The sequence below is a fragment of the Amblyraja radiata genome, chromosome 7, assembly GCF_010909765.2.
Source record: "Amblyraja radiata isolate CabotCenter1 chromosome 7, sAmbRad1.1.pri, whole genome shotgun sequence".
Taxonomy (NCBI): Eukaryota; Metazoa; Chordata; class Chondrichthyes; order Rajiformes; family Rajidae; genus Amblyraja; species Amblyraja radiata.
In genome coordinates this window covers 78112041-78139620 of record NC_045962.1, presented here as the reverse complement: position 1 = coordinate 78139620, position 27580 = coordinate 78112041, and the positions used below count along the sequence as shown (strand labels likewise).

The 27580-nt window shown below is 44.9% G+C and overlaps 1 protein-coding gene across 1 annotated transcript in view; it reads right to left on the bottom strand.

Annotated features, from left to right (window-relative positions):
• The window catches only part of LOC116975560 (contactin-associated protein-like 5), a 705003-nt gene that overhangs the window by 62581 nt on the left and 614842 nt on the right, over positions 1-27580 (bottom strand). Inside the window, exon 22 of the mRNA XM_033024847.1 lies at positions 21044-21262. Within this exon, the coding sequence (XP_032880738.1) occupies positions 21044-21262 (219 nt within the window). The remainder of the gene's footprint in view (positions 1-21043; positions 21263-27580) is intronic.

Sequence of the window (27580 nt, the reverse complement as noted above, 5' to 3'; positions counted from 1 at the left end):
CTTTGCCCTACCTATTGCTGTTGAGATTGACTTCATTTTATTCAAGTATAGTATTACATGATTTGATTGGGTAGCATGTAACACTAAGGCTTCCACTGTACCTCGGTACATGTGACAATAATAAATCTAAACCTAGACTAGATAAGGCAGCCCTCCCCAAATACTACACTGGAACATCAGCCTAGACTTTTTTAGGTGAAATGTCTTGATTTAGTTTAGCTTAGAGATACAGCATGGAAAATGGCCTTTAGGCCCACCGAGACCAACAATCACCCATGCACTAGTTATATCCCACACACTGCCCATGGCAGTGCAGTGAACATTGCACGCGTTTGCTGTGAGTTTTATTCTTATTCAGGACATTCTTGCTATTGAGGGAGTGCAGCGTAGGTTCACGAGGTTAATTCCCGGGATGGCTGGACTGTCATATGTTGATAGAATGGAGCGGCTGGGCTTGTATACACTTGAATTTAGAAGGATGAGAGGATATTTTATTGAAACATATAAGACTATTAAGGGATTGGACACGCTAGAGGCGGGAAACGTGTTCCCGATGTTGGGGGATTCCAGAACCAGGGTCACAGTTTAAGAATAAGGGGTAGGCCATTTAGAACGGAGATGAGGAAAAACTTTCTCACCCAGAGAGTTGTGAATCTGTGGAATTCTCTGCCTCAGAAGGCAGTGGAGGCCAATTCTCTGGATGCTTTCAAGAGAGATTTAGATAGAGCTCTTAAAGATAGTGGAGTCAAGGGATACGGGGAGAAGGCAGGAATGGGGTACTGATTGTGGATGTTCAGTCATGAACACAGTGTATGGCGGTGCTGGTTCGAAGGGCGAATGGCCTACTCCTGCACCTATTGTCTATTGTTTATTGTCAGACGAGGGACAATTTACAGAAGCCAATTTACTGAATTGAACTGAACCATAGGACCTTCAATTATAAGAATATCTCATGAATATCTCATCCACCAAGGCATTGCTGTTGCTTCTGAGCAATGCAAGACCAGTCACGTCGGCCACCCATTGTGAAGGCAGAGGAAGACACTTGCACAACAGTCTGTCAGGCCTGATTCCAAATACCTTTTCATTTACAAGTCCATGGAAGAATACGGACACAGTCCCAGGATGTGTCTTGTTATTTCAAGGCAAGCGTCAATACAATTTATTTTGTTTTAGAAGCAGACTGGGCAGATAGGCCAGCAATGCCACAGCTATCGTTTGTTTACACAATTATTAGGTATGTTGCAAAGCCTACCTGAAGCGTCGTTGAAAATCTGCCGTTGTGGGTGTGCGCGATTTTGGCGCCGTTTAGAGGGGGCGGGTTTAAAACGCGATTTTCTCTAAGCTGTTCCAATCGAAAATGTTCAGCCTAGTTAATTATTAACGAAAAATCGCTGGAAGACCCCGTCGCAAAAGCTATTATTAGGTTTAAAGGCCTTGAATAATAGTTATAGTAGTTTAAAAATCAATCTTTAAACCCGCGACAGCCAGCAACCGCAGGGTCTCATAAAGCAAATAGCAGAAGTTAGGTTGTATATTTTTACATTAAAAAGGGCTTTTAAAGAACCCTTTATACAAAGTTTAATATTGCGAGTAGCTCAATTTGGGTCCATTATATCCCGCAGTATTTTTCTCGGCATTTGGGGCACAAATCTACCGCAATGTGAACGTTCTAAACCAGCGCGTTCCACAGGAACCCACTGGAAAGCTGATTTAAAATGGACTTTAATTTGCAGCAATTGAACACTAAATTCCTTCCATTTGGCCTATAAATTAATGTAAATGAGATTTAAAAATCATGTTTTATTGTGAATTATTTGTGAATATTATTTGGATATTTAGGCTATTTAAAAATGTTAATCATTTATTAAGAAATGGATAGATGTTTAGATCTAGTAATTGAAGTCTGAAATTAGCTACAATTAGGTAACTAACTAATTATATGCTTTAATTTCAGGTCATCCAAGTAAGATTATTTTATATTTGTTTCAGAATGCTTCAATCTATGATAACTGAAAATTTCATTCAGTTCTCTTAATTTTTAAGAAAGTTATGGGCTTTTGACTGTTCACGATCACAGCTTTTTTGTTATGTCCATAGAAAATCAATAGGGAACAAGATGCTCATTTCCCAGTATGAAAATGGCCATAACTTTTTAAATACTTGAGATATGAAAGTGAATTAGGTGTCAAATTAAACTTATTTTTATGCTTTATCTGATGGGATAAATTACAGACTTGATTTTTAAAATCTCAAAATTTTGTAACATTGCTACAATTATGTGTTGACATGATTTTTGGAAGAGTGGCAGGAGAAAAGAAGACGGGTATAATAGACCGCTCATTATGTCACGTCCCAACATTTGTTCTGGTTGACAATCACCTGCCTACAGGACTGAGGTTTGACTTGGGTTTTGTTTTGCCACCTGAGCTTGTGGCAACAAGAAATAGGTGGCACGGTGGTGCAGCGGTAGAGTTGCTGCCTTGCAGCGCCAGAGACCCGGGTTTGATCCTGACTATGGGTGCTTGTCTGTACAGAGTTTGTACGTTTTTCCCCGTTACCTGCGCGGGTTTTCTCCGAGATCTTCGGTTTGTTCTCACACTCCAAAGATGTACAGGTTGATTGGCTCGGTATAAATGTAAATTGTCTCTAGTGTGTGTAGGATAGTGTTGGTGTGCGGGGATCGCTGGTCGGTGCAGACTCGGTGGGACGAAGGGCCTGTTTCCGCGCTGCATCTCTAAAACTAAAACTAAAAATGATGACAAGTGCTGAAGCCAAAAGCACAACATTAAAAGAGACATATTAAATGGGTGGAAAATATTTAAGGTAAATGGCTTTGCATTTAAATGTGAGTTTAATCTTTTGGACCAAATATGGATAGAATTGGATTTCTTTAATTGTGGAAACACTATGGAGTATGGAGATCCATAGAGAATTAAAAGGATTAAAAAATGATCTGGAGAGGAACTGCAGATGCTGGTTTATCCTGACTGAAAGTAGGGGGGATGGAACTGTCAGAACAAATGTTGGTCTTCCCAGAGAAAGATAAATACCACCACATGTATAGAACATATATTAACGGCGGCACGGTGGCGCAGCGGTAGAGTTGCTGCCTTACAGTGAATGCAGCCCCGTCGACCCGGGTTCGATCCTGACTACGGGTGCTGTCTGTACGCAGTTTATACGTTCTCCCCGTGACCTGCGTGGGTTTTCTCTGAGATCTTCTGTTTCCTCCCACACTCCAAAGACGTACAGGTTTGTAGGTTAATTGGCTTGGTAAAAGTAAAAATTGTCCCTAGTGGGTATAGGATAGTGTTAATGTGGGGGGATCACCGGCCGGATCCGGTGGGCCGAGGGAGCCTGTTTCCGTGCTGTAACTCTAAAACGAAACATAGAACAGTACACATAGGAACGGGCTCTTTAGCCGATAATGTTTGTGCCAAACCTGATGCTCAGCTGAACTGATCTCGTCTGCCTACACATGATCCATATCCCTCCATTCCCTGAACTTCCAAATGCCTACCTAAAAGCCACTTTAATGCCATTATCTTATCTGCCTCCACCACCACCCCTCCCTATTGTTCAGGCCCTCGACTCCTGGCAACATACTCATAAATCTTCTGCACCTTTAAGCCCCTGACCCACTCTCACGACCTCTGCCGTGTTTGCCCTTGACTCGTACTCGCAGCATGGTCGCCATCAGGTCGTAGGAGGCCTTCGTAACTCTTCCTCATGCTCGTGAGTGGTCTCTGTGTACTTGTGACCTCAATTAGGTTGCGGCGTTTTTTCCAGCCTGACAAAAAATGCCCACGAGTAAAAATAGGTCGGCATGGAAAAAATTGATACTGTTTACTTGTAGGTATGTCGTAGTAGGTCATGATGGTAGTCATAGGTCGGTAACTGTCCCGAGAACAAAATGCAAACATGACATCATTTTATCATGTGATCATTTTCCACTCGTAGCTAGTCGTAGTTGGTCTTAGGTGTGGAAGACTGAGGTCGAGGGGGGTCGTAGACATAGTCGTAGGAGGTCGTAGGTCTTTTACTTTGGCGAGTCAACACAACCCTGACATTTTTTTCAACTCGTCTAGGGCCTTCTAAACTCGTGGATTAGGTCGTCCAGGTGGGACAGGCCCTTTACCAGCTTGACAATATCTTTCCTATAACATGGTGCCCTGAACTGAACACAATACTGTAAATGCAGCCTCATCAACATCTGTATAACTGCAACATGACTTGATATGGTAGGAATGAATGGTTGGTTAATGAATGGTTAAGATAAAAGAGTTAATCATACCACTGCATTATGCCTGTGAGGCTGAGTGTTTCAAGGGTAACATATTTCAGGAGATGCTCACTGATGTAGGAAATTCTGAAAATTATAAGGAAGATCTGTAGTTTGTAATGAGGGTTTAATCCAAGGGTTTACGTACTGGGGAAATATAATGGGAAAAGAGGATGCTGCCTGACCTGCTGAGTTACTCAAGCACTTTGTGTAATCAGAACGGAAAAATGCAATGGGTGCTGTGAATCTTTGAGACACTTTGTGTTCTCCCCGTTTTTTCCCCAGTGCATCCCATTAAGGTCTTGAACAAACCGACCTGTTTGAGAAACTCACTGCTATACGAGATATTCCTTGTGTCTGTTTCTGTCTGAGCTGTAATTAAGAGGGCAACTGGGCTCGATGTGAAGGCAAGATTCAAGGTACGGGTCGAATAAAAAAATTCCCTCCAACACTCACTACAAGAGAATGGTGAGCGAGAGGGAATAGGCGACTGACAGACTGATAAAAAGCAGCAGGCAGGTAGATCAGCTACTCCTAGCATTTTACTCTCGATCAATGTGAGTTCTTGAAGAAGCCTGGCCGGAACAAAGGGACGCTCACATGGACCAGGAGAAAACTAAATGCCAAGAGTACAATACTTATCAGAAAATCTATAGTAGACTGCCATTTATGTTGCAGTGGATGTGGCTCCTGGTTAGTATGTTCCTCTCTGAAGTCAGAGTCAAGAGTATCACTGCACAGTTGCAGAAAATTCTAAAGAGGAGGGTGAACAGCAAGAGTACATGGCCCATAACCGTTCTAATAACATAAAATAAGTGATGAGGTCCGGTGGGAGATATTAAGCTGTGAGGAAGGAAGTTGCACAAAGTGCTGGAGTAACTCAGCGGATCAGGCAGCATCAGTGGAGTACATGCATAGGTGATGTTTTGGGTTGGGACACTTCTTCAGATCCGATACGACATCTATCCGCGTTCTCCAGAGATGCTGCCCAGCCCGCTGAGTTACTCCAGCACTTTGGTGTTTTCTTTTAAATGTGATTACGATACCTGCCTCAACCATTTCCTCTAGCAGCTCACTCCAGAGACCTACTGTGCCAAAAGGTTTCCCCCCAGGTTCCTGCTGAATTTCAGGCTGAAGAAGGATCTGGACTCGAAATGTCACCAGTCCATGTTTTCCAAGATGCTGTCTGACCCGTTGAGTTCCTCCACCACTTTGTGCCCTTTAGTGTAAACAAGCATCTGTAGTTCCTGCACCTGTGATACTGCAGCAAGCAACATTTTTTATTGTGCCTATACCTCAGGTCGGTGGGGGCGCTGCAAAATGGCTGCCCTGCCAGCAGCGTGTTCGTTATTTCGACTTTTCTTAATTTTTTTTAAATGGGTCCAAATGTCTGTTTCAGTTTCTCTCGGTGTGTCTTGTGTAGGGGTGGTGAAGGGGGGGGAAAGGAGGGGAACCGCTTTTGGTCGCCTCCTCGTGGCCTAACGCCATGGATTGGAGTGGCCTTTCCCGGAGCCGGGACCAGAGCTACAGCAGCGGGCGCAGCGTGGAATTTTCATCGCAGAGCGGGCGAACCATTGCCGGGGAAGGCAGAGAGGAGAGCTCCGATCGCTGGCCCACGGACTGTTACATCCTGAAGCGGACTGTTACATCCTGAAGCGGGTCTGCGGAGCTTCTAGCCCTTGGCGCGGCATGGACTCACCATCCGGAGCCTGGGCCCCTCGCCGGGGATCGTCGGAGATGAGCTCTGACCGCCGGCGGCCTATAACATCCTGAAGCTGCGGTCTGCGCAGTTTAACATCCTGAAGCAGCCATCTCCGGTAGGAAAGTGCTGATTTGGGCACTCCAGGCCGCGGAGTGTCCATCCATCCCGATGTCTGAGTTTCAATCATCCCGACGAGAGGGCCTGTACAGCGGGCTGTCCGTGGTGGCGACTACGCAGGGTTCATGGCCCCGACCACGGATGAACAAAGGAGGGGGACTGACTGAACTTTGTGCCTTCCAACACAGTGAAGAATGCTGTGGTGGATGTTTGTGTTAAATCCTATTGTGTATCGTGTGTTCTTTTTAACTGTATCGCCGCTGGAAAATTCATTTCACTGCACCTTCGGGTGCATGTGACAAATAAAATTGACTTTGACTTTGACTTCTCCGTGTTCAAGCATTTGACACTAAACTGGACTTGACCGCACTTGGACAGCTAGGTTCAGGAAGGAGAAATTTAGAATGCTTGGTGTGTAGGAAGGAACTGCAGACGCTGGTTTAAACTGAAGATGGACACGAAAAGCTGGAATAACTCAGTGAGACAGGTAGCATTCCTTGAGAGAAGGAATGGGTGATGTTTAAGGTTGAGACCTTTCTTCAGACAGAGAGGTAGGGGAAAGGGAAACGAGAGAGATAGATATTGGAGGAATAACATCTCATAGTTCGCTTGGTACACAAAAATGCTGGAGAAACTCAGCGGGTGCAGCAGCATCTATGGAGCGAAGGAAATAGGTGACGTTTCGGGCCGAAACCCTTCTTCAGACTGAGCAGCTTACAGCCTAGAGGTATGGATACTGATTTATCTAACTTCAAGTAACCCCTGCATTCCCTGTCTCTCCACCCCTCTGCACATACGTCTTTCATTCTGACCTAGCTACATCTAACAATGACCTGTTTCCTTTATCAGTCACTTTTTTGCACATCTTTCATTCGTTTGTTCTGTATCTCTCTGCATCATTGTCTATATCTCTCGTTCTCCTTTCCCGTGACTTTCAGTCTAAAGAAGGGTCTCGACCCGAAACGTCACCCATTCCTTCTCTCCAGGGATGCTGCCTATCCCGCTGAGTTTCGTCCAACATTTTGTGTCTATCTTTAGACATGCGTGGTATGAGGTTTAGTATTGAAAGGTGGGATCTGCATAGACTCGATAGGTTGCTGCTCAACAGATTGGGGTCCAATGTCTTGTGGTGGGGATTTCTGTGATGGAAGGTTTATACTAATTTAGCAAGGGGTCTGGTACAGGAAGATAGTACTGCAAGGAAGAAAGAGGTGCAAAATGGATTGACTCTATACTTTATTTCTTAGTCCCCTACCTGGTCGGAGGCAGCATCCCTCCTGCTTCTTCGCCCCGTCTTCGCGGCCTACCATCGAGAATGGAGCGGCGTTTCCTGTCGGGACCGGCCGGGACTACAGCTTTGGCGGCGGCGCAGCGCTGGGATACCAACATGGAGCGGGCGATGCCTTACTGGGTCGTCGTGCGGTAAGCTCCGGAGCGCTGTGGCCGCCGACTACCAACATCGCGGTGCTGGGGCTGTCCAGGCGTCCGACCGCAGGCGGCGCTGGATTTGGAGCGCCGCGGAGCCTGGGATCAAGTTCGCCGGGGTCGGAGCGCCAACCGGCGCGGCCTGAGGTCTACGAGTGCCCCGGTCTCCGGGGAGGAGGCAGCCGCTCCAGACTTTCCAAGCCACTGTGGAATGTTTCACCCGACGCCGGTGTTCCATCTTCGCGGCAAGAGGGCCCTGAAAATCATCGGACTGGCTGCAAGGCCACAAATGGGCCCCGACCTCGGGTGTTTCACAGAGGAAGAGGACTTAACTTTCTGGTGCCTTTCCCCACAATGGAAATGTTGATTCTGCTGTGGGGGGACGTTTGTGTTGAACTCTATAATGTGTTGTGTCCATTTTCTTTATTTTTTTAACCTTTTTCTCTGGTTTGTTTGAAAACATTATCTATTTTATGTAAAACACTTTGGTGTCAATGCGAGTTGACTTAAAACGTGCTATATAAATAAAACTTACTTACTTACTTACTACTTACTTTAGGGATATGACACGGAAACAGGCCCTTTGGCTCACTCTGACAGCATCGTCCAGCGATCACCCCATACACTAGCACCATCTACACACACTAGAGACAATTTACAATTTTACCAAAAACAATTAACCTACATACCTGGATGCCTTTGGAGTGCGGGAGAAAACCGGAGCACCTGGAGAAAACCCATGTGGTTACAAGGAGAACGTACAAACTACGTACATGCAGCACCCGTGGTCAGCGGCGAACCTGGGTCTGCACCTGCACTGCAAGGCAGCAACTCGACCGCTGTGCTGCCTTTATACTGGGAAGAATCCTTCTCAAGGATGCCGCAGCACTATCGTACAGATCAATCAGTTTGTTCTCAGTGAAGGGATCATTAAGGGAAAAAATATCAGTGGCAGAATTTGCAATCACTTGGACAAGTTTGTATTGATGAGGAGAGCCAGCTTGGATTTGTTAAAAGCAAATTCTGTCTAATTAGTTTTGAGTCATAATATCATACTTTGTGGAAACAGGCCGTTTGGCCCACTGTCCATGCTGAATATCAAACACCCATTCATATTAATCCAGTACTAATTCCATTTTATGAACGTCACTTCCCGTTTGACTTCCCCCATATTCTACCACTCATCCACACACAATATATTAGGTTCCTATTAAATCTTTTCCCCTCTCTCCTTAAACCCACATCCTCTGGTTCGAGATTCTCCAAACCTGGGCTATGATTTTGAACCCCATCATCTTCCTGCGCTCGAAAGAATAAAGTCCTAGCCAGCTCAACCTCTCCCTATAGCTCAGGCCCTCGAGTCCTGGCAACATCCTCGTAAATCTACACTGCAAGCTTTCCAGCTTGACAACATCTTTCCTATAACATGGTGCCCAAAACTGAACACAATACTCTAAATGCTGTCTCACCAACGTCTTATACAACTGCAACATGACCTCCAACTTCTATACTCAATACTCTGACTGATGAAGACCAATCTACCGAAAATATTTTTGACCACACTATCTACCTTTCAAGGAACTATGTACCTGCACTCCTATATCCCTCTGCTCTACAACACTCCCCAGAGCCCTACTGTTCACTGTATGTGTCTCTTTATGAATTCCAGGATCCTATATACTGCATCTAACTATATGAAGATGGATATGCTGTCATGTTTATGGTAAAGTTCTTTCCTTAATTTACAAAGGCCACTTCAACTACCAGTCTGCTTGTCCGTAGGATTTGGCAGGTAATCACACCTGGAGAACGCTCATCTATTCACATGCAAACTCTGCACTGACAGTAAAGGAGGTCAAAATTGAACCTAATAACTAGAGGCAACAGTTCGACATGATGTGCACTGTGTCATACTTCAAGTTTTCTTTGATAAAGTAACAGAGAAGACAATTAAGGCATTTAGAAGAAGTTGCAAATAAGTCGGCATGAAACAGAAGGGACTGAATGCTGTTCTATGTTGAGTTGAGTTGAGTTGAGTTGAGTTGAGTTGAGATGAGTGATACAGCGCGGAAACAGGCTCCTTAGCGCTTCGAGTCCGCGTTGACCACCAATCCCCATACAGTAACATTATTCTTTTGTTTAGTTGGTTTGGTTGTTTGTTTGTTTGTCTTTTTGCACAAAGTCCGCGAGCATTGCCAGTTTTCATTTCACTGCACATCTCGTATGTGTATGTGACGAATAAACTTGACTTGACTTGACTTCTACACACTGGGGACAATTTTACAATTTTTACCGAAGCCATTTAACCTACAAAACTGCATGCCATTGGAGTGTGGGAGAAAACCAGAGCACCCAAAGAAAACACACGAGGTCACGGGGACAATGCACAAACTCTGTACAGACACCACCCGTAGTCAGGATTGAGCCCGGGTCTCTGGCGCTGTAAGGCAGCCATTCTACCTCTGCACCTCTGACCCTCCGGAATAAGTGAAATAAAATATTCAAATGTTCTGTCAATAGAAAAAAGAATGGTGAAAATTGGTTGTTTTTGGACTGAAGGGCCAGATGATGTAGAGTTCCCCAGATGAACAATTGTCTTAATGCGGAATAATGATTTGTGTTTACAGTACAATTTCTAAATTTGGACATGCATAAAAAATGGAAAGATATCGACTTCAAAAAGCTCCAGACAAGCTGGAGGAATTGGCAGATAGGTGTCAGATGCCAATTAGTGAGTTGGCAGGAAGAATAAGATGAAGCAATATAAACCAGAGGGCAAAATTGAAAGGGCGTACAAAAATATCGAGATATGGAACATTTGCATGGAGAATTGAAAGTGGCAGAGTAGGCTGAGCAAATAGTTGTTTGAATGCATATAGCAGTCTGGGCCTAAAAAATAGAGGTCGAGAATAAGAGAAAAAAAACAGGATGAATAGTTATACAACACGGGTTCAGCTAAAACTGCAGTATTGTGTCCAATTCAAGTTGGCAACGTTTAAGAAAGAAATTCAAAGATATTTCTAATTCACATTGTTAGATGGTGCAGAATAGGGTGGCATGGTGGCACAACGGTAGAGTTGCTGCCTTACAGCGCTCACAGCGGCAGAGACCCTGGTTCGATCCCGACTACGGGTGCTGTATGTACGAGGTTTGTACGTTCTCCCCGTGACCTTCGTGGGTTTTCTCTGAGAACTTCGGTTTCCAAATTTGAGGAAGGACATTCTTGCTATTGAGGGAGTGCAGCGTAGGGTCACAAGGTTAATTCCCGGGATGGCGGGACTGTCATATGCTGAGAGAATGGAGCAGCTGGGCTTGAATACTCTGGAATTTAGAAGGATGAGGGGTGTTCTTATTGAAACATATAGGATTATTAAGACTCAAGGCAGGAAACATGTTCCCGATGTTGGTGGAGTCCAGAACTAGGGGCCACAGTTCAAGAATAAGGGGTAGCCATTTAGAACGGAGATGATGAAACACTGTTTCACACAGAGACTGTGGAATTCTCTGCCTCAGAATGCGGTGGAGGCAGGTTCTCTGGATACTTTCAAGAGAGAGCTAGAAAGGGCTCTTGAAGATAGCGGAGTCAGGGGATATGGGGAGAAGGCAGGAATGGGGTACTGATGGATTGTGGATGATCAGCCATGATCACATTGAATGGCGGTGCTGGCTCGAAGGGCCGAATGGCCTACTCCTGCACCTATTGTCTATTGTCTCCCACACTCCAAAGACATACAGGCTTGTAGGTTAATTGCCTTGGTATAAATGTAAAAAATTGTCCCTAGTGTAGGATAGTGTTTGTGTATGGGAACCGTGAGAGAAATATCACACAGTGAGCCAGATGCCAAAACAAAAGATAAAGGGGAAATCTTTTAGGACTGAGATGAGAAAAACATTTTTTACACAGAGAGTGGTGAATCTCTGGAATTCTCTGCCACAGAATGTAGTTGAGGCCAGTTCATTGACTGTATTTAAGAGGGAGTTAGATGTGGCCCTTGTGGCTAATGGTTTCAGGGGATATGGAGAGAAGGCAGGTACAGGATACTGAGTTGGATGATCAGCCATGATCATATTGAATGGCGCTGCAGGCTCGAAGGGCCGAATGGCCTACTCCTGCACCTATTTTCTATGTTTCTATGTTTCTAAGTTTCAGAATTTCTGAATAATCAGTTCATGCCTTTAGTTTAGTTTAGTTTGGAGATGCAACAAAGAAACAGGCCGTTCTGCCCACTGAGTCCGCGCCAATCAGCGATCCCCGTACACTAGCGCTATCCTACTTGAAGCAAATTAATCTACAAACCTGTACGGCCTTGGAAGAAACCGGAGATGCCGGAGAAAACCCATGCGGTTGTGGTGAGAAATCCATAGTCAGGATCGAACCAGGGGTCTCTGGCAAAAACTCCACAGCTGCGCCACCGTGACTCCCCTTATCAGTGTTTCATTGTATATTGGTGTTGACAAGAGGTCACGCCGAGGTTGAGGAAAGGTTTCAGAAGAATGGAGAAGTCTGAGGAATGGTCTCGACCCGAAACGTCAACCATTCCTTCTTTCCAGAGATACTCCAGCATTTTGTGTCTATCTCGCTGAGTTACTCCAGCATTTTGTGTCTATCTTCAGAAGAATGTGTCTATCCTTGCAGGACTGACAATGGTGTTGATTCATTAAAAACGTTTAACAGCATGCAAACACCTGCCGACTGGCACACACATTGATGAAACTTACTCAACCTGATGGTCCCCACTTATTTTGTATCGGTTTCAAGAAATGATGAAAATGCAACATTGTGTAAATCTGAAATAATCAGAAGGAAGTGCTGAAAACACTCAGCTTGTTTTGTAGTATCTGCAGACGTCAAGGAAGGTCAAGATTGCATGTGTCTCTCCCAAGATGCTCCTCAATCTGATGATGAGCGTTTTACATTGTTTTCTGCCTTTTATTGCAAGAATTAATGAAGCTGCTAATGGAATATTGTTAGTAATGAATCTATGTGGTAGTAGTATTTGCCTCATAAACATTTCAGAGAATCTACGGCAATTTAAAAACCTCATAAAACTTTAGCAATGGGAGCGCTCTAATACGTTCCTCAGGCTTTTTCATATGTCGACTGATATTAAACTAGAATATTACAGTCACTGGAATCTATAAAAAGCATAAAACTCTGGAAATACATCTGAGACTAAGCAGTATCTGTGGAGGAAGAAATGGCGTTAATGTTTCAATCTGATTTTAGTCTTTAATTTATACTTTAGAGATAGCACGGAAACAGGGCCTTCAGCCCACTGGATCCACGGCGACCGGCGATCACCCTGTACACAAACACTATCCTACACACTAGGGACGATTTACGATTTTAACAAAGCCAATCAACCTACAAACCTACACGTCTTTGGAGTGTGGGAGGAAACCGGAGCACCCTGAGGGAACCCACGGGGATCACGGGGGGATGCACAAACTCCGTACAGACAGCACCAGCAGTCAGGAACCCGAGTCTCAGGAGCAGTAAGGCAGCAACTCTACCGACGCACCTCTGTGCCATTCAGATGTTCCGAAAAGGAAGTAGTTAGAAAGAAATAGGTTTGAAGATGCAGACAAAAAGGTCTGGTGGAGGAGAAAACAAAAGGCAAGATGCGATAGTAAACCACAGAATTACAGAAAATATACAGCCATTCTGTATAGGCCATTCTGCCCCTTGAGTCTGTACAGACTCAATAGAAGATAGATACCGTTATTTCCACTACCCTGCACTCTTCCAGTAGTCCTAAAAAATTAATTCCTTTTAGCTACTTATTACTATAGTGGATAGTGCATTGTAGACCTCAACTACTCACTTTTCACATAAAAATCCTCATGTCTTCTTGGGTTCTTTTGTCAATCCACTTAATTCTATGTGCCTGGTTCTTCACAACTTGGGCAATAGAAACAGTTTATCATTATGTACTCTGTCTATGGTCTCCCCTTTGATGTCCCCATTTTCAAACCTTATCGTTCCTTACCTCTGTGTCTCCCTCTCCCCTGACTCTCCGTCTGAAGAAGGGTCTCGACCCAAAACGTCACTCATTCCTTCTATCCAGAGATGCTGCCTGTCCCGCTGAGCGTTTTGTGTCTATTTCTGGTCCGAGAACACTAATGCAATTATCAAGAAAGCACATCAGTGCCTCTACTTCCTGAGAAGATTACGGAGAGTCGGTTTGTCAAGGAGGACTCTCTCTAACTTCTACAGGTGCACAGTAGAGAGCATGCTGACTGGTTGCATCGTGGCTTGGTTCGGCAACTTGAGCGCCCTGGAGAGGAAAAGACTACAAAAAGTAGTAAACACTGCCCAGTCCATCATCAGCTCTGACCTTCCTTCCATCGAGGGGTTTATCGCAGTCGCTGCCTCAAAAAGGCTGGCAGTATCATCAAAGACCCACACCATCCTGGCCACACACTCATCTCCCCGCTACCTTCAGGTAGAAGGTACAGGAGCCTGAAGAATGCAACAACCAGGTTCAGGAATAGCTACTTCCCCTCAGCCATTAAACCTGGCTCGGACAAAACTCTGATCATTAATAACCCATTATCTGTTATTTGCACTTTATTAGTTTATTTATTCATGTGTGTATATATTTATATAATGGTATATGGACACACTGATCTGTTTTGTAGTAAATGCCTGCCATGTTCTGTGTGCTGAAACAAAGCAAGTATTTCATTGTCCTATCAGGGACACATGACAATAAACTCACTTGAACTTGAAACTTATTTCCAGATCCATATAATTAGTAGTAAGTAAAAGCTTTTTATCCTGCCATCCTTGTATCTTTCTTCACAATTTCCCCCCTAGTCATTGCACCAGCCACTCATGGCAATATCCTCCCTTGACCTACCTAATTTAAACCAGTCATGATCGGCAACATCTCTAGCAAATTCTCTGTCACGCTTCTTTGCTGCAGGTTTCCACTCGAAACTTATGGCCGCAGCACCTCATCTCTGAAATCATTCAAATAAATATTTTCTGCGTCCCTTCTCATAACCTTCACATTTTTCTCAAACTGTGGCAATCAGAAGTGGATGCAATATTCCATTTATTGGTTCACAATAAGTTATTGTTTTGTGCAGGCACAACATAACTCCTCTGTGTCTCAATTTATGAGACCCAGGACTCAGGAGTCATCTCAGTAAATTTTCTCTGTATATCTCCTCCAAGGCATTTGCAAGTTTTCTAAAGTGTAGTGACCAGGAATAGAAACGATACGACAGCTGTGGCTGAACCTGTCTTTAATAATAGATTCTTCATAACTTCCTTGCTTATGTTATTTATGTTTCTCTTTATGAAGTCGAGGATTCTGTATACTGCATCTGAATCTATGAAAACGGATATTGCCGTCACAGTCAGGGTAAGGTTCCTTGCACAACTCGATCAGCCTAGTTCAAAGATTACATGCTGATTTTTCTCATACCTGTCCATTCCTGCAACTTATTTAGACTGACCCCTGGTCTGAAGAAGGGTCTCGACCCGAAACGTCACCTATTTCTTCTCTCCAGAGATGCTGCCTGACCCCCTGAGTTACTCCAGCTTTTTGTGTCAATCTTTGGTGCGAACCAGCATCGGCAGTTCCTTCCTACGCACGTATTTAGAATGACACACTTTACATTGTAATATTTCTCCTTATTTTTCCGACCAAGTTCTCTCTCTCTGTATTTTTCTGCACTAAATCCTGGTTGCCACCTGTCTATTCCACCAGTTCATCTGTGGCCTCTGTACATTTATCTATATCCTCCTCAATGTCCATTATATATGCAGGTTTTGAATTCTCTGCAAATTATACGATTATCCCCTTGCAAGGCAAAAAATATCATTTGTTTAGTTGAGAGATATAGTGTGGAAACAGGCCCTTCGGCCCACCGAGTCCTCGCCAACCATTGATCACCCATTCACTAGTTCTATATTATCCCTCTTTCGACATCCTACACACCAGGAACAATTTACAGAAGCCAACTAACCATCAAACCTGCACATCTTTTGGAATGGGGGAAGAAACTGGTGCATTGCAGGAAACCCACGCGGTCACAGGGAGAACATGCAAACTCCATACAGACAGCACCCGTACCCAGGATCGAACCGCGCTGCAAGGCACGAACACTACCACTGCACCACTGTGCTGCCCCTGTGCCACCCTTTATTAATGGCCTCTTGACATTTACCTATATCCTCCTCTTTATTATCTTCTAGACTAAGTGGGACCCATTGGGTCCCATGTTCACACGGGAGGACTGGTTCCCACAATGCAATATTCCACCTCTCCTCGAATTCCAATATTGGTGGCCAGTGGGGGTGGGGGGGGGGGGGGGGGGGCTTTCTTGAGGGCTAGTATGGGTGTTGTGGGACAGTTTTCCAGAGGGCTAGTATTGACATTGTGGGCCAAATGGATTATTGGGCTGGCATCTCAGTCACTCAGGCTTAGTGGGCTGACACTCAGTCATTCAGGCCTGGTAGGCTGGCAGCTCAGTCACTCAGGCCTGGTGGGCTGGCAGCTCAGTCACTCAGGCCTGGTGGGCTGGCAGCTCAGTCACTCAGGCCTGGTGGGCTGGCAGCTCAGTCACTCAGGGCTGGTGTGCTGGCAGTTCACTCACGGCTATTCCTTGAAATTCCATTTCAAGCAAAGTGCAGGCCACCAAATCCAATGTTATACCAATGTGCAACCGACGAAAGATCTAAATACATATCACTAAAAATAGTGTTACTACCAGAAACCCTGGAAACTCAATTGCTTAAAATCCTCCAGTTCAAAAGGAAATGGTTCTGTTTCATGTCCCTAAACCATGTGTCAATCATTAAATTCCATGAACTTCCAGCTTTCTGTCAAGGCACTTACATTGTACTTTCTACAATATCTTTCTGAAATCGTCATGTACAACATCAACAAATTTTCCTTCAAAAATTGTCTGTTTCAAGGTTTTATAAAAAATGTAATTAAATTCAACCTCTTTAAAAACAATCCCTGGTGGTTTTCATCATTTAATCCATACTCATTCAAATGTTTGTTAACTTTATCTAGAATATGGTTTAACACCTTCAAGTTTCCAATCTTCTCGTTCCACTTCTGTGTCTAGGGATGACTCATATTTTGCTTGGGCAGATTACACCCCAGCAGTATGAACATTGACTTCTCTAACTTCCAATAGGCCTTGATTTCCCTCTCTCTCCACCCCCTCCCCCTTCCTAGTTCATCCATCAGTCTTACTGCCTCTGACTACATTCTCTCTCTGTCCCACCCACTTCCCTGACATCAGTGCGAATAAGGGTTTTGACCCGAAATGTCACCAATTCCTTCTCTCCAGTGATGCTGCCTGTCCCACTGAGTTACTCCAGCATTGGGGTGGGAGATTGCAACCTTCACGTGGTCCACCCTGTTTCGACAAATGCAATCAAACCGTCAACACTACTCCAAGCCCCATTACAAAAAGAGATTACCAGAGGTTGGAGAAAACGATACAAGGTTTCCTAAAGGGGCCTGTCCCACTTGGGCAACCTAATCTGCGAGTTCAGGCGAGTTTGCCCTCGACACAACACAAGGGCGTAGGAGGTCTTCGTAACTCTCCTTCATGCTCGAGAGTGGTCTCCGCGTACTCGAGGTCTCAGCTAGGTCGCAGCGTTTTTTTGCAATATGTTAAAAAATGCTCGCGAGTAAAAAAAGGTCACCATGGAAAAATCGATACTTTTTTTACTCGTAGGTTTAGTCATAGTAGATCGTAGTAGGTCGGCATGTTAGTCGTAGGTAATCGCGGGTAGTCGAAGGTAGTTGTAGATAGTCTTCATCATAGTCGAAGGGAGGTCGAAGGAGATCGAAGGAGGTCGTCTCCACACTCCACTTTTCGGTGTCCAATTTTCCCAAAGTTCGTCGTAGCTAGTTGTAGCTAGCCGAAGCTGGTCTTCAACATAGTCGAAGGAGGTCTTCTACATAGGTGAAGGAGGTCTTCAACATGTCATTTTTTCAAACTCTTCTAAACTTGCCAATTAGGTCGCCCAAGTGGGACACCCCCTTAACTCTTCCTTTGAAAATAAAAAGGAACCATCTTGACAGACTCATGACTGCTCAAAATGGAGAAGAGGTCATTGGGATGGCACAGCAAATCGCTTTGATTTAGTCATGCAGAAGCCCAGGAAAATTAACAAAGGGATCGACAGACTACCTCTAATATTTATTGTGTAGTATCCAATACATCCTGCTTAGAACGAGCTCTTTATTTCCATGGACTTTATCACAAGGTCCTTATCACTACTATATCTCAATCCCCTTGCTTAGTAGCATCCAAAGCTCACCATATTTTGTACAGTTACACTTACAAAACATGGGAAAGCAGGATTTAGTTACTATGCATCAAATAGCTGGAATAAACTTCCTGAAGATTTAAGACTTGCCTCAACTTTGACCACTTTTAAAACAAGACTGAAAACTTTTATGTTTACTTTAGCTTTCAGCTAAATCTTAACTACATTGCACTTTTAACTTTTGCACTTTTTATAATGCATTTTTAATTTTGCTTTTCTTTTCTTTTAGTTCTTCTATTTTATTTCATTTTATTATTTCATTTATTGTATGACATGTTTTTATGTGAAGCACTTTGAGTCTGCCTCGTGTATGAAATGTGCTATATAAATAAAGTTGCCTTGCCTTGCCTTGCCTTACACACCATAAAGCTCCCCTTAATGCCTCTGTATCCCTGTATAATCTGCTCCCATGCAACTGTGCTCCATTTCTTACGTTCATGCTGTCTGTCTCTTACAAATCATTTTGTTTATCCATTTTAATTATACACGGCTGACTCTCCTTCACCTGTCTAATTAGTTTAAACCTCACAGACTATACAAACTTTTTTGTGAAAATACTCATCCCAGCCCCATCCAGATGCAGTCAGTCTGCCTTGTGCTAATTCCACCTTCCCCAGAAACTAATCCTTGATGCCTCAGGAACCAAAAGACCTCCCAGCTACTATCATCTGCACTATCCTTCTGTTCTTATACATCGAGCATGTCAAGAATCAACAGACAGAACAATGAAATTCTTACTTCGGAAGTGGCGGTGCTGTGAAACGGCTGCGGCTCGCCTGCAGTCTGTCTGTTTTTACTTTTTTGTGTTGTTTTTTTTGTCTAGTTCAGTTAAACTTTTGGTTATTGGGTGGTGTTATGTGTGTGGGGGGGGGGCTGAAACAGGGTTTTCTGTCTCTCCCTTCGGGGGAATGCGACTTTTTTGTCGTATCCCCCTTCTCTTCCCCCGCCTGAGCTGAGGCCTAATGGCGGAGCTGGCGGCCTCCAACCTGCCACCGACCTCGAGGCTCCGGAGGTAGAGCCAGCCAGGACTTACCAACGCGAGGCTGGCCTTCTTCGAGCTGCGGCAACGTTCGGGCAGCGGCACGACTCGGCGCTCCGGTGAGGACGGACGGCGCGGGGCTGAGACACTCCTGTGTGGGCGGCCCGGCTACCGGCTGGAAGGCGCTCCCGTGTGGGCGGCCGGTGTCCCGGCTGGAAGGTGCTCCCGTGTGGGTGGCCCGGCTCTCGGCTGGAATGCGCTCCCGTGGGGGCAGCCCGGTGCGGGGCTGAGACGCTGCCGTGTGGGCGGCCCGGTGCGGGACGGAGACGGTGCTCCAGTGGCTGAGGCGGCGTTATGGCGGCGGCGACCTGAATCCGGGGCCGGCCGCGGGCCAGTGGACGACATCGTCGGGAGCTCGCAGGTCACAGGCTGGTGCCTGTTTTCCGGAGCTCCCGTGGCAACAGCTGCGTCCGCTGGACTGGAGGGCGGCAGCTTCGACCACCCCCGGGCCGCGGAGCTTGAACCGCGGGACTGACTTACCATCGCCCGGTGGGGTATCGCCTCAGCGCAGAGGGAGAAGAGGAGGGAAGAGACAGTAACTCTAAGACTTTTGCCTCCATCACAGTGAGGAGGTGCTTGGTGAACTCACTGTGGTGGATGTTAATTTGTGTTTATTGTGTGTTGTTATTATTACATGTATGGCTGCAGGCAACAACATTTCGTTCAGACCGAAAGGTCTGAATGACAAATAAAGGATTCAATTCACTTGCAGCTGCACAACAGAATATTTTGCTTGGGTAGCTCACACCCCAGCGGTATGAACAATGACTTCTCTAACTTCAGATAGCCCTTGCAATCCCTCCCTTCCCAGTTCTCCCACTAGTCTTACTGTCTCTGCCTATTTTCTATCTTTGTCCCACCCCTTCCCCTGACATCAGTCTGAAGAAGGGTCTCGACCCGAAACGTCACCCATTCCTTCTCTCCATAGATGCAGCCTGACCCGCTGAGTTACTCCAGCATTTTGTGTCTACCTTCAATTTAAACCAGTATCTGCAGTTCTTTCCTACACAGAATATGTCATCTACTCTGTAAACAATATAACAAACAAAAAAAAAGTCAAGTATATATCATGGGTTCTGACTTCCATACCATCAAAGTGATTTACAGGAACTGTCTAACAAAGGCAGCCTGCATCATCAGAGACCAACACCACCCTGGCCACAAACTCATTTCACCCCGGGAAGATATAGGAGCCTGAAAACTGTAACGTCTATGTTCAGGAGCAGCATCTCCCCTACAGCCATCAGGCTATTAAACGCTACAACCTCCAAATAAGTTTGGAACTATGTTGACTTGGAGGCATTGGTTTTGTCGTTTTGCACTATTATTGTTTGTTTCTATGTATACGTATGTGTGGTTAATCCTCCTGCGCTCCAAGATATAAAGTTTTAGCCTGCTCAACCTAATCATGTAGCTCAGGCCCTCAAGTCATGGCCACACCCTCATAAATCTTCACTGCACCCTTGCCAGCATTCAGTGGAAAGATATTTTTATTCCCATTATTAGTTCAGTTCTGTTTAGAGATACAGCGTGGAAACAAACCCTTCGGACCACTGAGTCCGGGCTGACCAGCAATCCCTGTTACACTAGCGCACATTACACACTGGGACAAATTACAATTTTTACCAAAGCCAAATAGCCGACAAACCTCTAGGTCTTTGGAGTGTGGGAAGAAACTGGTTCACCCATGGGAAAACCCACGTGAGTCATGAGAGAGAACATACATACTACGTACAGACAACACCCGTAGTCAGGATCAAACCCGGGTCTCCAGTGCTGTAAGGCAGCAACTCTACCATACCGCTACGCCACTGTGCCTCCCTTATCATCAAACATCTGGGCGACACGGTGGCACAACAGTAGAGTTGCTGCCTTACAGCGCCAGGGACCCGGGTTCGATCCTGGCTATGGGTACTGTCAGTACGGAGTTTGTACCTTCTCCCCGTGACCTGCGTGGGTTTTCTCCGAGATCTTCGGTTTCCTCCCGCACTCCAAGGACGTACAGGTTTGGAGGCCAATTGGCTTGGTGTAAATGAAAAATTGTCTCAGCTGAAGGATAGCGTTGACATGCGGGGATCGCTGGTCGGCACGGACTCGGTGGGCAGAAGGGTCTGTTTCCCCGCTGTGTTTCCAAACAGGCTATTCCCAATATAGGTAAGATATTACCTGTTAAAGAGTACGAGGTGGTGAATGCTTTAGATTCGCTCCGGGCTGAAGACCCACAGTTCGATTCCACCAAGTATCCTTTTACGGAGACCCCAGGAGAGCCTGGATGATGCAAGGCAACTTTCAGCGGAGCAATCCCATTAAACTGGACGGCGGAGAGGCAGCCAATGAAGCCTTCAGCGTTTTCCCTCAATACCTCTTCATGCAGATTATCGTGGTCTGAAATGTGATTTAAACATCATGTGGCATTAGTCCGGGGCAGCGGCAGGACATGATAAAAGATGACAGCAAGCTAATTTAGCACAAGTTAATGAGTTTTACTGCCAGAACATTACTCGCAGTGAACCTATCATATTCTTCATCAAAACAACTTCTTCTTAATGAAACCATATGATAACGCAACCCCCCGCATGTACAATGAAACTAGACATTATGACATTTTAAACAAATACAGTCTTAATAGTCAGATTTTAATTAATTTTCTAAATTATTCATGTACATTGTCATCGGTTCCATTGATTCACTTCACACTCTGTGTTCAGAGCAGGCAGAAATTGATTGTTAATTAGGCTTAAGGGAGAAGAGAAAAGGTTGAAGTCAATTTTTCACAGGCTGAAGTCACTTAATTGTAAATTCATCAGCATTTTAATCAAACTTACCAATGTGTCAGCTTCACTTTCTCAGTGAGCTTCCCGCACTACCAGCTGATGAAACTCATTACTATTGCCAGAGCATTTATTACCAAGTACAAGTCCAGAGATCAGTGTGTAGGCAGGAACTGCGGATGCTGGTTTAAACCGAAGGTAGACACAAAATGTTGGAGTAACTCAGCTGGACAGGCAGCATCTCTTGAGAGGAGGAATAGGTGATGTTTCGGGTCAAAACCCTTCTTCAGACTAGAGTCAGGGGAAAGGGGAACAAGAGATATAGACGGTGATATAGAGAGCTAGAGATCAAATTAATGAAAGATAAGCAAATTACTTTTGCATATTTTTCAATAATTTGTTCTATATCTCTCTATATCATCGTTGGTATCTCTCATTTCCCCTTCCCTGACTAGTCAGATGAAGGGTCTCGACCTGAAACGTCACCCATTCCTTCTCTCCAGAGATGCTGCCTGTCCCGCTGAGTTACTCCAGCACTTTGCGTCTCTCTCCAGGAGATCGGTCCTGAGAATCATAAGTCTGCCGGAATCGCACATTGCTCTTTAACTGTCAGCAATTTCTAACACTCCCATTTTTCCGATGTCTTAAATAGATTTTGTCCTGTTCTTTACTGGGTCTTATTGGAGCGTATCTAGTGTGATTACAATTACAAGTTTGGCTACACAGGAAGTAGAACACAGGACATAGAAAAATACAGTTGCAAAAAACTGGCGTAACTCAGTGGGACAGGCAGCATCTCAGGAGAGAAGGAATAGGTGACGTTTATAGTGGCCATTTGGCCTATTTTGCATGTCATTGAGGATGACATGTGCCTTTAAATTTTAGACTGGCCATTATATTGTGGGTGGGATTTATGACGTGTTTCGGGGCGTGTTTGGAGCTTAGATGCTTGCGCAGAAGTTTAGTTTTTAGATTAGTTTGCAGAGACCATGGGTTAACCCTTCTACCATGTAAGAACATGTAGGATCATGTGAGATCATGCAGGCCATGCGGGGTCCATGGGAGATCTAAAGGAGATCATGCCAGATCTTGCCAGTGTTACGGAGACACGAGGATTTTATTAATGTCTAAAGTAATAAGCTGGAGTTCGAAGAAGATTGCAGTAACGAGTCGGAAGAAACTTGGATGTATCTTACTGTTTTCTATCAACAATAAAGCGTTCATTCATCAAAAGACTGTGTTTTGAAGTCGTATCTGAGAAGAAGTTCTGAAGGTCTCAGTGAGTGAGCTTACATGTGTTTAGAAGACACCCCCTTCAACCATTCTCATCCAAATAGCGGCTAGGGTGCTAATTACCTGAAATTTATGAAAATCTGCCACTACAGACGTTTCGGGTCGAGACCCTTCTTTCAGACTGAAAGTCACAGGAAAGGGAAACAAGAGATATAGAAGATGATGTGGAGAGATAAAGAACAATGATTGAAAGATATGCATAAAAGTATGATGATAAAGGGAACAGGCCATTGTTAGCTGTTTGATGGGTGAAAATGAGAAGCTGGTCCGACTTGTGTGGGGGAGGGATGGAGAGAGAGGGAATACAGATGCTGGAGTTACTTGAAGTTAGAGAAGTCAATATTCATACCACTGGCTGTAAGCTAGAAAAACACAGCACAGCAACAGGCCCTTTGGGCCATTATGTCTGTGCCGAACATGATGCTAAGATTAACTAATCTCATCTGCCGGAGTATGTTCCATGTTTCTCTATTCCCTGCATATTCATGTGCCTATCTAAAAGCCTCGTAAATGCCATTATTGTATCCATCTCCGCCACCAGCCCTGGTGGTGTGTTCCAGGCACCATCACCCTCCCACATAAACAAAGCTCGCCCCACATATCTCCTTTAAATTTTGTCTTAAAGCTATGGCCTATAACATAGAAACATAGAAACATAGAAATTAGGTGCAGGAGTAGGCCATTCGGCCCTTCGAGCCTGCACCGCCATTCAATATGATCATGGCTGATCATCCAACTCAGTATCCCGTACCTGCCTTCTCTCCATACCCTCAGATCCCCTTAGCCACAAGGGCCACATCTAACTCCCTCTTAAATATAGCCAATGAACTGGCCTCGACTACCCTCTGTGGCAGGGAGTTCCAGAGATTCACCACTCTCTGTGTGAAAAAAGTTCTTCTCATCTCGGTTTTAAAGGATTTCCCCCTTATCCTTAAGCTGTGACCCCTTGCCCTGGACTTCCTCAACATCGGGAGCAATCTTCCTGCATCTAGCCTGTCCAACCCCTTAAGAATTTTGTAAGTTTCTATAAGATCCCCTCTCAATCTCCTAAATTCTAGAGAGTATAAACCAAGTCTATCCAGTCTTTCTTCATAAGACCGTCCTGACATCCCAGGAATCAGTCTGGTGAACCTTCTCTGCACTCCCTCTATGGCAATAATGTCCTTCCTCAGATTTGGAGACCAAAACTGTACGCAATACTCCAGGTGTGGTCTCACCAAGACCCTGTACAACTGCAGTAGAACCTCCCTGCTCCTTTACTCAAATCCTTTTGCTATGAAAGCTAACATACCATTCGCTTTCTTCACTGCCTGCTGCACCTGCATGCCCACTTTCAATGACTGGTGTACCATGACACCCAGGTCTCGCTGCATCTCCCCTTTTCCTAGTCGGCCACCATTTAGATAATAGTCTGCTTTCCTGTTTTTGCCACCAAAATGGATAACCTCACATTTATAATGGATAACCTCACATTTATAGTCTTCGATATGCGACACCTGTACACAAAGACCTGACTGTTGGGGCGGCGTGGTGGCGCAGCGGAAGAGTTGCTGCCTTACAGCGCCAGAGACCCGGGTTCGATCCTCACTGAGGTTGCTGTCGGAGTTTGGACGTTCTCCCCGTGACCATGTGGGTTTTCCTCGGCTGCTTCGGTTTCCTCACACACTCCAAAGACGCCGGCAGAAGTGGCAGTAGATATATAATGGCAACATTTGAGAGGCATTTGGACAGGCATGGGATAGAATGATCTGGACCATGTGCAGGCAGATGGGATTAATTTAGATTACCATCCTGATCAAAGTAAATATGATGGGTGACAGAGCCTGTTGCTGTGCTGTAGCATTCTTTATTCCAAGTTCTATGATCTAAGTTCATAAGGTCATAAGGAATAGTATAATTAGGCCATTCGGCCCATCGAGTCTACTCCACCATTCATTCATGGCTGATCTATCTCTCCCTCCTAAACCCATTCTCCTGCTTTCTCCCGATAACCTCTGACACCCGTACTAATCAAGAAGTTGGTAGGTTCCCACAGAATTCAAGGAAATGGTAACTAAGGCTGTTGATTTGCTTAAACCCATTCTGCACAGAGAAAAAAGAGAAAAAAACAATATTATATTACTTGTCTTGTTTTTAAAGCTAATTAAAAGGACAGGCACTGTAGAACAATAGAATTCAATGGCCTGATCTCTTTGGAGGTGAAATTGGTTATAGTAGCTGATGCTTGAAAACCACAGCCTCATTACTGAATCAACTGAGACAGAGATTGTTGTGAAAAACAAAGCATAACTTGAATGCAAATCCAGGTCTGGCAAGATTCAGAGAGCGTTCATTTGGATAAGCCACAAAACACTGACATCCTTAAAAAGTGAACACCTGAACACCTCCGCTCGGTCCGCCTAAAGCTACCTGATCTCCCGGTTGCTAAACACTTTAACTCCCCCTCACATTCCCTTTCTGTCCTGGGCCTTCTCCATTGTCAGAGTGAGGCCCAGTCCAAATTGGAGGAAGAGTACCTCATATTTTGCGTATGTCAGCTTACACCCCAGCGGTATGAATATTGACCCCTAACTTCAAGTACCCTTGCTTTCCGTCTTTCTCCATCCCTCCCCCTTCCTGGTCTCCGACCAGTCTGACTGTCTCCGACTACATTTTATCTCTGTTTGCTTTGTTATTACCTTCTCCCAGCTAACAATGATCTATTCTACATTTTCCTTGATCTCCATCCCTTTTGTGTCATTTTCACACCTGACATTTCCTTATTTCTCTGTCTCCCTCTCCCCTGACTCTCAGTCGGAAGATGGGTCTCGACACGAAACGTCACTTATTCCAGCTAACAATGGCCTGGTTCCTTTATCATCGTTACTTTTTTGCATATCTTTCATTCATTGTTCTTCATCTCTCTACAACATCATCATCTATATCTCCCATTTCCCTTTTCCCTGACTGGCCTGAAGAAGGGTCTCGTCCCATAACATCACCCATTCCTTCTCTCCAGAGATGCTGCCTGTCCCGCTGAGTTATTCCAGCATTTTGTGTCTACCTTCTCTCCAGAGATGCTGCCTGTCCCGCTGAGTTACTCCAGCATTTTGTGTCTACCTTCTCTCCAGAGATGCTGCCTGTCCCGCTGAGTTACTCTGGCATTTTGTGTCTACCTTCTATTATGGGATGCTGCCTGTCCCGCTGAGTTACTCCGGCATTTTGTTATCTATCCTTAAAAACAAGCCGCCTCATAATCCTTCGCAAATGCTCAGACAAATTCTGCCTGTGGAGTACTGTTTGAGGATGACGTGGGCCACAGATTCACCAGCGTTATGTCAACTGACCCCGGCTGTCTGCCAACTTTGCGTACTCTTCCATATTTATTCACTTTCAGTGCGCTAGCATGCAGTTTTACTTGCTGTAGTCTTTGACGCTAATTGGCCTGTCTCAGGAATAGTTGTTACTTGAGAAAAGTCGTCAAATACAGTAGGAAATGTCAGAAGGAATACAGTATAAAGTGACGGAATATACGATTTTCTTATTTGCACAGTGCATCCTTCATTATCCGCAAATACTAACGCTCCCACTGAGTAACTGAAGAAGCTGGATGATTCAGTGTCTCCCAGTATTGTAAGTTTACCAACTTGTTAGTAAATTTAGAATTTGTCATTACTTTAAACATGGGAGTAAATAGGATGGCAAGACGAATTTAGAAATAACATCTCTGGTTGATTCTCCCAATGTGGCAAAGACAGATACGGTTAGAAAGCAATGCAGCACAATGGTACATCTGGTAGAGCTACTGCCTCACGACACCCTGGTTCGATCCTGACCTCAGGTGCTATCCGTGTGGAGTTTGCACGTCCTCCCTGTGACCACATGGGTTTTACTCCGGGTGCTCCGGTTTCCTCCCACATCCCAAAGACGTGCAGGTTTGTAGGTTAACTGGCCAACGTTAAGTTGCCCTGAGTGTGCAGGGAGCGGATGAAAAAGTGAGAATGGATAGAGTAAATGTGAACGGGCGATTGACAGTTGGCGTGGACATGGTGGGCGGAAGGACCTTTTTCCATGCCTTATCTTTCAATCAGATTTTCAATCAAATAAACTTTTACCATTTCAGTGCAAAGAACACTTACGGAAAAACAGTTTGCCCCACGAGGTCATTACAATGATCAAATCCTGTACTGTGTTTTTGTGGTGCCACAATCATTGTAAATGGAGTAGACTTACAACAGCTCTGACAACTCAATGCTGGGAATCCATGCTCGGCTGAGAACTATTGTCTATTGTAATGTCATGGCCTGATATGCAGTCTCCATCACTCTGCCATTACAATCAAGCATGAGATTGATCTTCGTTCAATAAGGATTGCAGATGTCAAGAGTCAAGAGTAACGAGTGTTTAATTGTGTAGGGAAGAAACGTGACACGGTGGCGTAGCGGTGATGCTACTGCCATACTGCGCCAGAGACCCGGGTTCGTTCCTGACTACAGGTGCTGTCTGTACAGAGTTTGTACGTTCTCCCCATGACCTGCGTGGGTTTTCTCCGAGATTTTCAGTTTCCTCCCACACTCCAAAGACATACAGGTTTGTCGGTTAATTAGCTTGGTATGAATGTAAAATTGGCCTCAGTGTATGTAGGATAGTCTTAATGTGT